The 17,780-nt window shown below is 41.6% G+C and overlaps 1 protein-coding gene across 7 annotated transcripts in view; it reads left to right on the top strand.

The window, feature by feature from the left end:
* Window positions 1-17,780, top strand: part of LOC131237669 (carbon catabolite repressor protein 4 homolog 5) — a 31,490-nt gene that overhangs the window by 2,915 nt on the left and 10,795 nt on the right. For 5 of the 7 annotated variants that reach the window (XR_009167367.1, XM_058235563.1, XM_058235561.1 and 2 more), the window contains exons 2-4: window positions 6,745-6,908; window positions 12,258-12,323; window positions 12,461-12,513. Coding sequence is in view for 6 of the 7 variants with exons in the window: in XM_058235563.1 (XP_058091546.1) it covers window positions 6,745-6,908; window positions 12,258-12,323; window positions 12,461-12,513 (283 nt within the window). In the remaining variant the exon portion in view is untranslated. The remainder of the gene's footprint in view (window positions 1-6,744; window positions 6,909-12,257; window positions 12,324-12,460; window positions 12,514-17,780) is intronic. The other 2 variants (XM_058235562.1, XM_058235564.1) reach the window with 1 other exon arrangement.

Here is a 17,780-nt window from a genome sequence, read left to right as displayed (position 1 = left end):
AAAATGACCAACTTGGGCTTACCTCGAGGTGAAATTGCCATTCTACATCGTTTTGGGTTTGGTTTGAAAAAAAAAAACACAAGTGGCTGTTTGAAAGTTAGCCCGAATGGGTGGGCCCGCATGATTCAACTGCTACACGATGTTGGGACCTTTGCAAAAGCCGAAGATGGACGGTTAATGGCCAGTGGTCTGCCTAACCACTATGGGAGCAGAGGGGAACTTATCATCCCTTTGATTCTACAGTTAAGATGGCCCCAGGATTACGATCAATGCCTTTGATCGTTTATACGGCAGGCCAGATGGATGATGGATTTATAATCTCTCATTTCTTATTTTCTCTCTGGGAATATATCATAGCACAAAGGATCCCTTGCCTTTTTCTAAGGGAAGGATCGAGAACTTTGGATGAGGCGGGGTTGATCCCATCTCATCCAATCTCATCCAATCTCATCCTCTTCCATCCGAATTTAAGTTTGAGTTTTAACTACTAATTTGAAAATTAAATTCAAACCTTGGAAGGAATTTGAAAGATAGGTCGGGGAGAAAAATGTGTGAGACCCTCCCACTCGTGTCGGCCACAAATGGGCCCCATGCCGATAGTGACGGTTCCGGAGGACGAATGGATGTACGAACTCGAGGTCTCTCCTATCCAGGTATCCATAGAAGATTGCAAAGCTAGAGACTCATTGCTGGTTTGCGATCAAGGCACAAATATGCCGGCTTCCGCTGCTACAGATCATGTTTCCGTGCCGTGGGGGATGAGGTGGGCAAAGGATTCTTTGGTTAAAGTGGGAAGGATGCTTGGCGTCACCTTTGGAGACCGCGAAGAGGATTATGTGGCAATTTTCGAGACCATACGTGATAGAGGAGTTTAGAAGGAGAAAGAAGTAGCATTAGCAGGGCAATTGTTATCCCCCAAAGGCATTAGGGAACTAAAGAGCCTTCAATGCTCAGTGAATATGAAGCCCCTCGGGTTCTTAAAGGGGGAGACAAGGGAAGAAGGAGTAGGAAAGAGTCTCAATGAAAATCATGAGTTGGAATGTTAGGGGGTTGGGCTGCTCCCCAAAAAAGACCCCAAATAAGGGATATGTGCAAAAGACATGAAGTTCAAATTCTAGCCATTCAAGAGACTAAGATGACTTCTATAGCATAGAATATCGTTAACGATCTTTGGCGGCGGCAGGCTAAGGCGTGGATCGCTAAATAGGTTATCGGTATAGTTGGAGGGATCCTAATTATCCAGGACTCTTCAGTGTGGTCGAAGGAAGATCAATGGGAAGGAGATTTCTCCTTGAATGTCCTGCTTCGGGACAAAGCTTCTAATTTCAGGTGCATTTTTCTGATGTCTACGGGCCTAATTCTCCAAGGACTACATTAGAGATGTGGAAGGAGCTGGATATGGTGGGAGGAAAATGGAATCTTTTGTGGTGTGTGGCAGGTGATTTCAACGTCACCCGCTTTTCTTTTGAAACATCATCTAGCTCAAATATTACACGTAGCATGGGAAAATTCTTTGGATGGGTTAGAAGGCATGATCTGGTTAATCTCACTATGGGTGGAGCAAGATTCACTTGGTTGAATGATCAGCTGCCCCTTGTTCGATCGAAGCTGGAATGTTTCTTGGTGTTAGCGCCTTGGATCGACAAGTTTCCCTTGGCTAGACAACAAGCTCTTCCTAGGCTAATTTCGGACCACTACCTCATCCTGCTCGAGGTTGATATGGATAGTTGGGGCCGCCCCCCATTTAGATTTGAATTATCCTTGCTTCTGATTGATGGCTTCAGAGAAATGGTTAAATGTTGGTGGGGTTCTTTTCCTTCTCAGGGCAGACCGGGCTTCTCCCTTTTCCAGAAACTTCGTGCCATGAAACTCAAGCTTTTTATGTGGAAAAAGGACGTTCTCCTACCGTGTGATACAGAGATGGCCTCTCTTCCGTTAGATATTTAGGATCTGGATGTAAAGGAGGAAAACAATAGCCTTTTGGGAGTTGAATCGGCTAGAAGGGATGAACTCAAGGGGATGTATGGTAGACTTATCAAAGAAGAGGAAGTTAAACGAAGACAAAGATCATGAGCCACATGGTTGACGGAAGGGGATAACAACACAAAGTATTTCCATGCTATCACGAGCGCAAGGGCTCAGATCAACGGAATAAACAACGTGGTTGCATGAAAAGCAGGACGTTTGCAATGCAGTGGTGGATTTGTTTAAAAATATGCTTCCTGGCCACTCCATCTCCAGACCCAAGTTTGATAATTTGGAGTTCGATATGTTGTCAGAGTTAGAGTCAGAATTGTTGGAGAAGCCTATTTCAGAAGAGGAAGAGTGGAAAGCAATATTAGATTTGGCTAGAGACAAAGCTCCTGGACCAATGGCTTCCTTGTCGCTTTCTATCAGGTCTTTTGGGCAGAGTTCAAGGGAGACATCATGAATTTTATATCAAACTTCTGGTCTAGTTCATGAATTTTATATCGGACTTCTGGTCTAGTCATAAGCTTGTGGCGGAATTGGGGGAAACATTCATTGTTTTGATCCCGAAAAAAGAAGGTGCTGATTGCTTGAAAGACTATCACCCGATCATCTTGATTGGAGCAGTGTTTGAAATATTGGTATCGCATTACGTATCGCATCCGTGGGATACAAATACATATCGGTTATCGCACGGGATATATCGTTTGTATCGGGTTATTTATCGCACTTTTTGGGAAACATGGAGAAACATTCGGAAAATGGTTGAATTTTTCAATGAAAGCTTCAAAGATTGTTAAAAAAGACTTTAATACACACTTTTAAATCGTAATATCTCAAAAAAGAAGTGCACACAATAGGTTTCCTTTGTATAGGGTCCTAAGCTATGTGTTGTCTGACTGAGCTAATGTAACTATATTCAAATTGAATGCATAACATTCAGAGTGTATGTGATGATCATTTCATCAAACACTCCTAAATATTTCGAAATTAGTCTCAATTGGCAGCCGTTTGAAGGGAAATTTTGAATTTTTTAAAAAAGTAATTTTTAATTAAAAAATGATATTTATTTTCCAAAAGTTGACAAGGAGTTAACAAATCAGTAGATCAACCCTCATACATGCTTGATTTCATGTTTGGAATGCAAATTTGCAAGCAATTTGGGAGAAATTGGGAAATTTTGATTTTTTTTTTTTTCAATTTTTTCCAAATCGAACCACCTACACTCAAAATTTGAAATTAGAGTGTATGTGATGATCATTTCATCAAATACTCCTAAATACTTCAAAATTAGTCTCAATTGACAGTTGGTTGAAGGAAAATTTTGAAAAAAACAAACATGGAGAACATGAAGAACCAATGGATATCGAAATCAAAGCTCAAATTCCACGATTTTTCATGCAAAACATGAAGAACCAATGGATTTTTAACCATTTGACATTAATTTTAACAAAAAAAGGAATCGAAAATTGAAAATGCTCACCGGATCGAACATGTGGGATATATCGGCATTACCTGTGTGTTTTGTATCGCACAAATGGGATAAAGGATATATCGGCCGATATCATCGATATTTAAAACATTGGATTGAAGGCCTTTACAAGATTCTATCTAAAGTGCTTGTCGCAAGATTCAGACTAGTGATGGGAAATGTTATTTCCCCATAGCAAGGAGCTTTTGTGGAATGCAGACAGTCGTTAGACAACTCTCTTAGTGCGCACGAAGTAGTGAATTCCACTCATCGAGCAGGGCTAGCTGGGGTAGTATGCAAACTCGATTTCGAGAAGGCGTATGATCATGTGGAGTCGCCATTTAGCAACTACATGTTGCAAAGGATCGGGTGTGGAGTGAAGTGGAGAAGATGGATCTCCAAATGTGTCAGCTCAACTAAATATTCTGTCCTAGTGAATGGGTCTGCGAAAGGCTTCTTCAAAGCCATAAGGGGCATTCGACAGGGTGATCCTCTTTCTCCTGTCTTGTTTGTAGTGGTGGTAGAGGCTTTAACTTGCATGCTTTCCAGAGGTGTGTCTTTGGGCCACTTCAGCTGGCTGAAAGTGGTGGGAGTTGGAAATATTCAGATATCTCATCTCCAGTTTGTGGATGACACGATTGTCGATTCTCTTTTGCGAGGTGGATAGGCAGCAAGTTGACAACCTTTGGAAGGCTGTTGCATGCTACGAAGCTGTATCAGGTCTTCATGTTAATGAAAGAAAATCTGAACTCTTGGGTATAAATCTCCTTCTCGAAGAAATCAGCGCTCTAGCAACTACATTCAGAAGTTAGGTGGGGTTTTTTCCTACTTAAAACTTGGGTGTAGGGTCTCCCTCTGTGTGTAGGAATGATTGGCAAGAAGATGTGGGATCCCATTATCAAAAGATTTGATCACAAGCTTTCATTATGGAAAAAACAGATGCATGTCTATAGGAGGAAGAATCACGATGATCAAGGCAGTCTTGTCAAGCCTCCCACTGTAGGTTTGGGCGAATGGTCTTCACCATAGGTTTGCTCCCTATTGGTGAGGGTTCGATTCCCCTCCTTGTCTTTACCCGATACACGTGGTTGTGGGTGATTGCGTGTATCCGCAGGGATTAGTCCCCCGTGTCTTCAAAAAAAAAAAAAAAAAAAAACAGATGCATGTCCATCGGAGGGAGAATCACAATGATCAAAGTAGTCTTGTCAAGCCTCCCACTGTATTTCATGTTCCTGTTTAGATGCTTGAAGAGTGTTATAACAAAATTGGAGAAGCTTAGGGGGGGGGTGGGGAATTTCGTCTAATGAAGTGGGAAACCGTGTGCAAGCCTAAGGAGGTAGGAGGGTTAGGAGTGAGAGATCTTGACTCCATGAATAGGGCGCTGCTGGGCAAATGGTTGTAGCGATTCGTAACTGAAGAAGGGTCCTTATGGCGGACAGTCATTAGCAGTAAGTATGATATCAACAATGAAGGTTGGTGGCGTAGGAACTCTTCAATATACAGAGCTTCAGGAGTATGGAGGGAGATCATGAAGATGAAAAATCATATTATTCAGGGGGTCACATTTATGGTTAATTTGGGATCGAGAATCAAATTCTGGAAGGATAAATGGTCGAGAGAGAGTTGCTTGCAGGATCGCTTCCCAAACTTATTTTGAGTAGCACAGAACTTGGATAGCTCGGTCGAAGAATGTTTCGTTAGGCATCATTCTCCTGCTCATTGGCTCCCTTTGCTCTGGAGGATCAAATTCTGGAAGGATAAATGGCTGGGAGAGAGCTGCTTGCAGGATTGCTTCTCAAACTTAGTTCGAGTAGCACAGAACTTGGATAGCTCGGTCGAAGAATGTTTCGTTAGGCACCATTCTCCTGCTCATTGGCTCCCTTTGCTCTGGAGGATCAAATTCTGGAAGGATAAATGGCTGGGAGAGAGCTGCTTGCAGGATCACTTCCCAAACTTAGTTCGAGTAGCACAAAACTTGGATAGCTCGGTCGAAGAATGTTTCATTAGGCACCATTCTCCTACTCATTGGTGCCTTTGCTCCGGAGGAATTTATTGGATACTGAAGAAGAGTTGCTGTCCCTGCTCTCGTTTCTTGCCTCGGTGCATATTTCGGACGAACTGGACTCGGTTCGTCGAAACTTCAGCAAGTCAGGCATTTTCTCCGTATCTTCCTTTTTCAGTTTCCTTTCTTCTTCAGAGACCGGAGTTTCTGATCTGTGTTGGATGGCTTTTTGGTCCTATGGGCCCCCTTCTAAGATTTCAACGTTTACTTGGTTTGAGGTCCAATGGGAAGAATTCTAACCTGTGATAATTTGAGGAAAAGGGGCCTAGTGATCGTCAATGCTTGTCCCCTATGCTTAAGAAATGGAGAATCAGTGAATCACCTTCTGTTGCAGTGCCTGTTTGCCAGGGAAGTCTGCTGCAGCTTTTTGGCTTCGTTTAGGGTCCAATGGGTATTTCCTTCTTCAGTTGACTATCTCCTAGTCCAGTGGCATGGAGGTGGTTTTGGGAAGAAGGGTCGTCTGATATGGAGATTAGGGCTGTTAGCGGGACTTTGGTGCATTTGGTTAGAAAGGAACAACAAATGTTTTAAAGATTCTTCCAGGGATGAAAAGTCGGTATTTCGTATGGCTCGGTCTCTTATTTCGGGATGGGCAGCTGTGTCTGACAAACTTAGAGATTGTTCCATTTCTAGTTTGGATTGGTTGTCTCTTTGATTTTTTGTTTTCTATGTATTCTTTTGCTGCTTGCCTCCCTCTTAATAAAATTTTCGTTACCCTTAAAAAAAATAAAAAAAATAATGACATTTAATGGCAACATTTGGGTGGCTGGCTTCGGCCTCCTGTTGTATAGTTCTTGTGCTTTTTGGCACGTTGTTTATAGAATTTTTGTTACCTCTACCTAAAAAAAAATTGTAGACTCATAGTTGCATGAAATGTGAAGTGAGGCGGCAACGGATTCGGGTGTTGGAGTAGAGAAGCGTTTGTTTTAAAATGTTAGTAAGTATAAACAGCTAGGAATTGGGAGCAGGTTCTTAAGTCCAGATATCAATCGAATGTGGGAGCGGCACCTGGTTAGAAGGATCATGCAACTAAGGGTAGACTAAATATTCCTTTAGCATTAGCATGTTATTATATGGTGTATTAACTATCAACTTATAATATTGTAATTCAATTCAATTGAGCATCCAAACACTGCCTTGAACTCCGATGCAAATGATCTATAGTCGGTATCTTTACTTCATATAATTTTTAGACTGCTAATTATAACATCTTTCGTGCTGACAAAACCATACTGTTTTGCAGATAGGTTTGTAATTGTTTCATACAATATATTAGGTGTCGGGAATGCCTCAAAGCATGTTGACCTATACAATCGAGTCCCACCTCAAAATTTGAATTGGGACTGGCGGAAGAAGCTTATATGCAAGGAGCTCAATCTTTACATGCCCGGCATTTTATGTTTCCAGGCAAGTTTTGTAATTTTCAGTTAGCTTTTTCATGTATTTATTGATTTACTTAGGAAAGAAAATGTTAGACATGATTGGGTTGGCGTTGAACCAATGAAATAAAACTCGGTGCCAGAGTGCGACTCATCCTGGGACAGAAAACAGTACAGTTTTGTACAACTCGGTGAAAACCATGTCAACTTGGTTCATTCCCCCATGAAACTGAGGCAACTTGGCTGAGTTAACTTGGTTTTGGCAAGCTTTGACTCCACGTTTTGACCTTCGTTCTTCCAGGCAAGTGTGATGTCCTTGCCTCGTCAAGTATTCTACTCGTATAACTTTCGTGTTTCAGTATGAACTGTATGCCGTATCCAACCTGACTTGCCCGAGGTTCTTCATTATGCACATGAGACATCCAGTACTTGTTTCGTTTTTGGGTATTTTCTATAAGGTCTGTCTCATCAACTAGCATACATTTGGTTTGGTGATCCAATCTATTGGTTTGACGGGCCCCCCTCTTAACGGGGATGCCCCAGATATCTCCCAGATTAGGAACACTTTGCCATCAAGTCATTTGTCTTTTTTTGCTTTTCTTTTTCTAATGCATGTGGACCATTTCTGTGCTCACTTAATTTTTTATTTGTTGGTTGCCAATGGAAGGGTTGGGATTGTCCAATATGGATTTCTCGGTGACCCCTCATCCATAGTAAGGGCCATCAGCTCAATGTTTTGGATAACCAAACCATGGCCCCCATACGTATGGAATCCTGTGTGACACTAAAGGTTTTCTGATGAGCAAGAGCCTGTTTTCTGAGAAATAACTTCTGTTTTATTAATAGGAAAAAGCAATGAAAGAAGGGCAGATTGATCCTCTAAGCCTGTTTTTGATAGCATGCTAGAAGAAATTCATTCTCTTGATGTCATTGAAGAGGAGGGAGGTTTGTCATCAGCAGAAAAAGAAAGAAGGGCAGATTTATCCTCTTAAGTACGAAAGCAGGCAAAAGAAGAGGAACTTAAGCAGCGACAAAGATCAAGAGCTGTTTGGTTTAAAGAATGGGACAAAAATACTCAACTCTTTCATAATATAGCTAGCACTCGGGCTCGTGCTAACAGGATCTCCAATCTAAATGTAGAAGGGACGCGGAGAACAGATAAGAACAAAATCTGTGATGCTATAGTTCAATATTATAAGAATTTTCTTTCAGGAGATAAGCGGGAAAGGCTGCGTTTGCACAATCTTCAGTTTTAGACTTTTTAAGAAGAGGATGCCTTGACGCTAGAAGCAGAATTCAGGGAAGAAGAAGTGAAAGCTGCTGTAGATTCAATGTGTTGGGACAAGGCGCTGGGCCTGGACGGCTTCCCAATGCTCTTCTTTCAAAAAATTTGGAATTTTTAAAAAAAGATATCATGGACTTTTTCTCTGAATTTTTCAAGTGGGGATGTCTATCGATCGATCTCGGGCCGACATTCGTTGTTCTTATTCCTAAAGTGGAGGGGGCAGAGCATTTTAAAGATTTTAGACTGATCAGTCTGATAGGGGGACCATACAAGATTTTAGCTAAAGTTGTCTTTGAGGTTTAAAAATGTGCTCGGTAATGTTATATCGGAGAATGAGGGTGCCTTTATTTTAGGGAGACGGATTCTAGATGCTACTCCCCTCGCTCATAAGTGCATCGATTCAAGGCATAAGGAGGGAAAGTCAGGCATTATGTGCAAGTTAGATATTGAGAAGGCTTACGACCATGTAGACTGGAGCTTCCTGGACTACATGTTGGACAGGTTGGGATGTGGCAAAAAATGGAGAGGGTGGATGTGGGCTTGTGTGCAATCTGCCTTTTTTCTTTATTTTGATCAATGGGTCCCCAAAAGGCCTTTTCAAAGCGTCTAGGGGGTCAAGGCAGGGAGACCCTTTGTCTCCGTATCTTTTTGTGGTAGTTGGGGAAACTCTAAGCAGGATGCTCAACAAGGTTGAAATTAACGGTCTCATTATGGGGTTCAAAGTGGCTAACAATAGTCTTTCAGTTTCGCATCTCCAACATGCAGATGATACCCTACTTCTTTGTGATGCGAACTTTACTTCGGTGGACAATCTTAGAAAAATTACGGTTTGCTTTGAGGTAGTTTCAGGTCTGAAAATTAACGTGGCTAAGTCGGAATTGTTAGGAATCCATATCAGTGGCCAGGATCTTGTGTCTTATGCTAGCCTTTTTGGATGTAGGACTGTTGAATTCTCGACAACATATTTAGGTCTCCCGTTGTGCATTCGTAAACCTGCTATTCATCTCTGGGCCAAGGTTATTGAAAGAATAGAGAGGAAGCTTGCGGCTTGGCAGACTCGCTATTTGTCCTAGGGAGGTCGCTTCACTCTGATCAAGACAACATTTGCAAATATGCTAATATATTTTTGCTCTTCAAATGCCCGAAAGCGGTCTTGCACAGGTTGGAAAAGATGAGAAGAGATTTCTTTTGGAATGGCTCTATGGAGGGATAGAAGTTTCGCCTCCTTAAATGGGAGGAGATGTATAAACCTGTTGAATTGGGAGGTGCGGACATCAAAAGTTTGGAGTACATGAATACACCTCTTCTTGGCAAATGGATTTGGAGGTTTGGTTTGGAGTAGGGGAGGATGTGGAGGGAGATCATTGCAAATAAGTACTGGACAGAGTGGTGCGGGTGGTTCATTTGGCGATTCTCCTTATATAGAGCCTCATCTATCTAGAAGGAAGTTGCGGTAATGGAGCACTTAGTGCAAAGAGGGGTGGCTCTCTCATGGAAATGGGAGTCATATTAGATTCTAGGTGGATATTTGGTGTGGGGAGAGAGCGTTTCAAGAGTTTTTCCCATGGCTGACTCGCATTTCTTCAGATCGATTTGTTTCAGTAGCAGATTATGTCTTGATTTGTGGGGGTTCCTTTGTTTGGAATCTGTCTTGCCATAGGAATTTGACGGATGTGGAAACAGAAGTACTGGTCAGTTTGTTTGAGTGCCTAAAATATGTCACCTTCCCCGCAAGATTCTGATGCCATGGTTTGGAAGCTTCACTGATAGGGCAAGTTTTCTGTTTCATCTCTTTACAATTTAAGTGCCTCAACCGCCTCTCATGGTGACCTGCCTCATCCTTTTCACCACTGGTTTTACGGTGCTGCTCGTGTTCCAGTTTTCGTTTGGCTAGTAGTGAGAAGGATTCTTACCATTGACAACCTTCAAAGAAGATCCCTCATCTTGCCGAATATATGCTTGATGTGTATAAAAGATGCGGAATCGATCGATCATCTCTCATTCATTGTCCGTATGTGAAGAAGATCTGGGACTTGATTTTTGGTTTGTTTCTCACTTCGTGGGTGATGCCGAATTCAGTGGAAGATCTCCTTTGGGCTTGGGACGGGGGAGAAAAGGGGAAATCTGAAAAAGTGAGTTGGAGGCTCCATATTATGGCTCTCACGTGGGTTGTTTGGGGGGCAAGGAATGCTCTTTGTTTTCGAAATGAATGTTTGTCAGTTGAAGGGGCTTTCAATAGGATCAAAGGCTTTGCCTCTGAGTGGGCAGCCTTTGTTTTCTCAGCCTAGGCTGGGTTGGGTTTTTTTTTTTTTCCCCTTGTATTCTTTGTCGCCTTTCGGTGCCCTTTCAATAAAAGTTACTATTACTTCTAAAAAAAAAAAAAAGAAAAAAGAAAAGAAGAAGAAGAAGCAATGAAGCAAGAAACAAAAACTGCATCCTAGGAATGGATGATGAGGAACCATTGGTCCCAATGCAACATGGATTCAACTCAAATAGTATCCAAAAGACCTGAAGGAAATCTCGCAAAGACACACAAAGACTTGCCATCCAACCATGTTCATCTTGGCCTTAAGAAAAAATCTCTTCTAATGAGCAGGAGCTTATAGTACTTCTTTTTCTGATCTGTCAACTGCATGAAGGAAGACCGTAAAGGAGAAACATATAAAATCAGGAGCTCTTTGCAACACACTCAATGTGTTACAAATGAGGTAACTGTTTGCTTGAACTCGTGGTCTTAATGGTTCCACGAGTAGAAGCCGAGTAGAAGCCAATGTACTATGAAGATGAGGAATTTTCAGGTTTTGATGCATTAGAATGTAAATAGTGTTTTGATGCACCTGTCTGTACAAATGTGTCCATGTTTCAGTGATTCAAACTAATATGACCCCTATCTTGAATGGGGATGCCCCAAAAACTGCCCAACCATTTGATCAATGACCTACAAATAGATGGTTAAGAGAAAAATACAAGAAATGTCCAGAAGAAAGGCCAAAGATTGGACAGCTGGCACCTCACTATGTATAAGAGTTTTGGATCATTCCTCATTTGTTTTGGGTCCCATCAGATCATCGGTCTGGATCAAGAAACCATGGGCCCTGCCTGTGTGGGCTGGGTGCATTATGAAGCCATTCATGTTTTGATGTGCTCCGACTCCAATTCCTTCAAGGGGTTGTTTGGATGTGTGGAAAGCTCCACTCAAACATGGATGTCACGTCTAAGGGAGTTTTCTACCTTTTGGAGTTGGCTATCACTTAAGACAGAGGTGTCCCTTGGACATGGCTATCGACAAAAATTATATATTATGGTCTCCATTTGGGAGGCTGGGGTGCAACTGTCCATGGACAAAGGAGCCCACAAAAAATTCTCTCTACTTGACATTCCTCCTGCAACCATACTCCAGGACCCTCATCCCAACTCTACATGGCCCAGATTTTGGGAGAAACCTTGCTCACATTTTAGGACCCACTTATCAAAAGGCTTGGATCTTGTGCATGTTTACCATGTTGGCAAATGTGCCATAGCAAACCTCTTCAATTAATGCTTCTAGGGTACACTTCGGGAAAAAGATGTTCAAAAGGTGTCATCTGAACACAAAATTTCAACATATGTGGACACCCCCATCCATGCATCCAAAAAAACATCTCAAATTTCATTAAAGTCCCTGTACAGTATTTAAAGATCCATGGACTTTCTACCAACTACTCAAAGTGGTCCTGGAAGCCACCCTACTACTACCAGTGACGATAAGGTCGTCGGCAGTAGCATAGGCCTCACAGCGACAGCCAGGTAAACTCGTTCCACAGCCATCCACACTAGACTTCCCCTTGTACATCCTTGCCCATGCAACCGAATGACCTCTAAGGTAAAACATTAGAGATTTTTACAGATCATATACCTTGTGATGTTACATTTGGTTACTTACTTCAACCAGACCTTTTTGTTCTTTTGTAAAATTTCTAATTTGTCTTCTATAAGACTTGGGAAATCAGAAACTTATGTTGCAAACGAGCAACAAGAAAATAATCAAATGTTGCGCCTGCTGCATAAATGCTTTTTACTGAGTTCTCATTTTCAAATGCTCTATGTCCACAGGAGGTTGACCGTTTTGACGACTTAGCTGATCTTCTGCACGAAGATGGTTTTAAAGGCGTTTATAAGGTATTAAGGTATTTGCAGATGCTTCTATTTATGCGGCATTTATCAGAAGAACTATGCCACTTATAAATGAATTCTTTTTTGAGAGATACTTATAAATTAATTATGATGTTTGAATTTTTAAATATCACTGATTCCAGGGCCGCACGGGAGAAGCTTGTGATGGGTGTGCTATATTTTGGAGGGAAGAACTGTAAGGTTCTTCATTCTTCCGATGAAATTTGTTGTGGCTATTTGTAATTTTCTTTAAAAATACAATTACTAATTATATTTGTTATGATTCATGAATTTACTTTAGATAGTCACTAAAAGATGGTTAGCTATTAATTTTTGTTATTATTATTATTTGCATGGTTCAAAATACCAGCAGTGTGTATAAATATTTTTGGACAGCTGATATGATGCATTTCTTGTATATTTTGTCAACATGGGACGAAGCATTAAAAAATCACACTGCTGTGGTTGATATGTAGTGCGTATCGGTCTATATGACTATGCCTCCAATAAGGATTGATTTTGCTGTCAGTCACTACATGCTCTGGTACTGATATTTGTATTTTTTTTTTTTTTTTGGTCTAAAGCAATGATCAAAAAAATAAGAGTTGGCATGACAATTCTCCCATCTGGACTTGAGAGTCAAGGCTTAGGAGTAAAATGATGCTCAGTATTTCTTCTAATAGCTTTAAAGTAATGAGAAATGGGGAAAGATGATGAAAATTGAAAAATGGATAAAGAAAGGAAAACAACTAAGGAAATCCTTATGGCAATGGCAAGGTTTTAGAGTTGGATGAATCGGTGTTTGAGAAGAGGGTGCTCCTCCTCTTTGCCAGAATTGCTCAGTGAACTTGGGAGCGGTGTTAGAACTAGAAGTGGGAGGGCTGTCTTTTGACTCTTCTGATCTTTTGCACAAATGGAATCCCCTGCTTGGATTTCCACAGGGCTGGGGCTTCCCCGACATTAGGGTCTTTCATAGCGATTTAGGGTTGAGCCATTGGATCATGTGGCTAATAAGCTTCCTTCATCTCTAGTCGGTCATTTTCTGGTGGTGCTTGCTGTTAGATTTATGGCCACATTATGAAAACTTTAGTATATCGTAGTCATTGATAATGACTCATGTATATATACAAGAGAGAATGTATCTTATAAGATCTTAGGAGAAACTAAGATTTAATGTAATCTGATCTTGGAGATATTCTATTCTAGTAGGTACTCCAAATTTAATGTAATCTGATCTTGGAGATAATCTAGAGTCTCTCTAAGAGATCATACTAATCTACTCTAGCACATGCAACTCAGAAGAGTGGGGAAGATAACTCATGTTGCAACCTCCTGCCTCGAGTGCTAGATGGCAAAAATGGGATTCGTCAGGGGCAATGGTGAGTCATAAACATGTCAGTCCCCGAACTTCTCTCAAATCTGGAATTTATACAGGCTACAATTGATTCATATCTGGCCAGTTCAGCACTGGTAGTGGCAACCACTATCCCTGGCCAGTTGTCTCTTCATGGGCACGTGTCAATGGATCTTACATCAGTGGAGTCTTCTGAGGGTGATGAGAATGATAGGATTGAAGACGTGTCCCACCTCAGGAGGGATATTTCTAATGCTACACAACAAGGTATACATGATGGTAGGTCCCTCAACTTTCCTGTCTTCATCCCATCTTGAATCCACAGGGGAAAAATCAGATGGTGGAGTATGTCAGTGCTTCCGTCCATCCTCCTCCAATGCTTATTAGCATCTCTAGGATGCATATTGTCCCAGCTGGTTGCTTATTGATGGAGAAAGCCCACAAATACTGGATGAAACTGCAAATGCCAAAGGACTCTGCCTATCCTTACTCCAGTTTGGAGATTGTGCATCAGAGAAAGAACCAAGTGAATCCAGCAGGTCAGAGGAATGGGGCAAGCCCGTCACCTCAAAGAGGGCGATTGAGAACAGGGGAAGGTTATCGTCCTTGTCTGAGCTGGCAGAAGTAGACAGTAGCCTCACGGCAAGGCATTTAGAAAGTTATAAAGAGCAACGAGTTTGGGATCATGATGATCCAGGAAATCAAGAAAGAGTCCATTTTGATTGAAGTTCAGAGCAATCAGCTGAGAGAATAAGTGTGACTGGAAGTGTATTAATTTGTATGTAGATTGGGCAGCATTCTGGTAATTTGGGTTTTAAATTCCTGCTCATATGTTGATTTGGTGAAAGGCTCATTCTACCAAGATATTCTCTTCAACAGTTCCGTTAGTGGGATTTACTGGGCCTTATCGTCTGTTTATGGTCCCAATGATCCCAATCTCACACCTGCCTTATGGGAAGAACTAAGTTCAACTCCAAGCTGATGGGCCGCCCCCTTGTGTTTGGGGGGAGATTTTGATGTGATTTGGTTCACTCATGAGAAGAAGGGTGTTACTGTAACATCTGCATGTGGGGATTTTCCAACTTTGTGGAGAAATGAGAATTGATTTATCTGCTCCTCATAGGTGCTAAATACACTTGGTCAAACAAGCAAGAGAATGCAACTATGTCATGGTTAGAAAAGTTCCTCCTTACTGCCAGCTGGGAGAACATGTTACCTGATGTGAATCAAGTGCTTTGTTTAAGGCTTGCTCAGAGCACTTGCCTATTCTGCTCTCCTCCAGTGTCGAATCTTGCGGCCCGAAGCCATTCCAATTTCGAAACATGTGGCTTGAACACCCTGGTTTTTTCAAATGTATCTGCAGGTGGTAATCTTGCTTGATAGAAGCAAAACAGGGAAAAGATTCATGGTCTAAATCAGCAAAAAGATTCATGGCCTAACTCAAGCTCCTTAGAGAAAAGTTTAAGGCATGGAATAAAGAAAGTTTTTGGTATAATAAGGCTGCAAAAGAATTGATCCTTGCCAAAACTGACTCCTTGGATAGGTTAGATGAATACAATAATCTCGCTAGTGAGGATCGTGCTAAGAGGGGAGCTACACTAAAGTTGGAAGTTACTATAATGCAGGCAAAATGAGTTGGAAGCAGAAGTCTTGCATGAAGCGCACTCGGCTTTCTTCCACAAAGTGCCCAGCGCAAGAAGAACAAATTTTATGTCACACATTGAAGTCGTAATGTGATAATTTCTTAGAAGAGAGCGATCATTAACCAACCTCAATATTTTTACAAAGATGAGGATATTCAGCGTCTGATTTGCATTGGGCTGGATTTGGAGACGCTTCCAGAAGCCAATGCAAGATTGCTGGAGAATTTACACAGCATTGAGGAGGTAAAAGAGATTATTACTTTTTAAAGCAAAAGGGGAAAGTTCGCCAGACCCCAAATGGATTGCCAATGTTATTATTCCATTTTAGTGGTACATTATTCAAGGAACCTCATGTTTGTGTTCGAGGAAATTCGTGAAGTGCAGTTTTAAGTAGAGATATAAATGTGTCCTTCATTTCTCTTTTTCCAAAAATTGGATTCCAGAAGAAGTGATGGATTTCAGGTCAATAAGTCCAGTGGGAGTTTGTATAAAATCATTGCTGAAGTGTTGGCTGAAAGAATGACGAAGTCGAATGGAAAGATCATCTCCCTGATGCAAATTGCTTTCATTGTGGGCTAAAACATCCAAGATGGCCCTGTTGTTGCTCATGAGCTTGTGGAAAAATTCACTGAGAAGCAAGATTGCAAATTCTTCGATTATATACTTTTCAGAATTGGATTTGATTGTAAATGGCGGAGGTGGATAAAAGCTTGTGTGGAATCGGTTTCATTTTCGGTTCTAATCAATAGCATCCTTGAAGGTTTTTTCCAAGTGAATAGGGGAATTCATCAGGGTCATCCTTTATCAACCCTTCATATTAACCATCGTGGCATACTATCTGTGTAGAATGTTTTCTATAGCTGAGGTTCTAGGATATTCAGATTGGTGAGGCTGATGATGGGAGTAGGATTGTGCAGTATGCAGATGATATTACTCTATTTGGAGACAACTCAATTCAGGATGCTCTTGCTTTCAAAAATATTCTTCGTTGTTCCAAAAACATCTGTCCAATGGCGAAAAGTGGTATTATTTGGGCGGAATCTGCAGACAGGGAAGTTGAAAGATTTGCTCATGTGATTGGTTGCAGGGTTTCCAGTCTTCCGTTGAAGCACTTGGGCATTCCTATGTGTTTTGGAAGTGTAGGAATGCTTGGGATGAATTAATTGAAAATTTTGAAAGCAGATTAGCCTTGTGGAAAGGAAAGCTTTTCCGTCACTTGCGGGGAGGATTACGTTGTTGAAACCGGTGTTTGCTAATTTCCCAGGGTTCGTTCTTATAGTTGTTAAATGTTCGTCAAATCTGGCAAATAGAATTTAATCATAATCATCTAAGCCTTATCCCAACTAATTGGGGTTGTCTACATGAATCTTGTTCCACCATTCCACTCTATCAAGGGCCATAATTTCAGTTAGACCATTGGTCACCAGGTCTTTTCTTACTACCTCCACGGACGTCATTTTTGGCATTCCCGTTGCCCTTTTTAGAACCTTCAATGGTGGATAGAATTTTATTGAATTAAAAGATAAATTCTTTGGAAGAACAAAGAGAAGCATAGGTATCACCTAGTGGCTTCGAAGGACGTGTTTAAGAGGAAGAATCAGGGGGGTTTAGGCATCAGAGGAGTTATGCAAATGAAGTTAGCATTGTTGAGTAAATGGTGGAGGCTTGGGAGAGACATTCAGCTAGCTGGATGAACGTTATTATTGCTAAATATGGTAGATCAGATCATGACTGGTAATCCTAGATCAGTAAGAATTGGAGGCATTTCTAGGAATCATGAGGGGATTTGTGTTGTATGTTTTTCCAGTCCCTTAGGCATTGCTACTTCAGACTTTGCTGAGGCAGAATCAATGCTTCAAGGGGTAAAGACAGCTACTAGTCGTGGCCTCTCTCTCCATTGATCATTGAGGGCGGTTCGGGTAACTATATTAATTGGGGATCCTTGGGGCGTGTGGCATTGGGGGTGCGAAATCATGGATGAAATGTGGGAGGTTTGTTCTGGAGTAACTATTGGATTGTCACATATTCTCCATGAGGCGAATCAAGAAGTAGATGTCCTGGCTAGAGCTGTACACGAGCAGAGTTAGCTCGGTTACTCGCTCGACTCGACTCGACTCGAAATGAGTTCAAGCCGAGCACGAGTTGATTTTTGGTGCTCGAATTGATTTCGAGCCGAGCGCGAGCTTGACCCTGCTCGACTCGGCTCGACTCGAATAGTACTCGAAATCGACTCGACTCAGCTTGACTCGGACTCGACTCGGTACTCGACCAGGGGTATATATATACCCGAAAACTAAAAACCCTAAGCTACGGGTGAATTCGCCATGACAGAAAGAGGAAGAAATGTTGGCAAAAGCTCCCTGAAATATTTCAAGAAAGAGAGACTCCTCTTCGCTAGCGAGCGAATGAGATGCCCCAAATCAGGGTCTTTTTCTGTCAGGGCTGCTTACACTCGGAAACCCATTA

This window comes from Magnolia sinica, chromosome 2 (assembly GCF_029962835.1).
Source record: "Magnolia sinica isolate HGM2019 chromosome 2, MsV1, whole genome shotgun sequence".
NCBI classification, from domain to species: Eukaryota; Viridiplantae; Streptophyta; class Magnoliopsida; order Magnoliales; family Magnoliaceae; genus Magnolia; species Magnolia sinica.
This window is presented reverse-complemented; position numbering and strand designations above follow the sequence as displayed.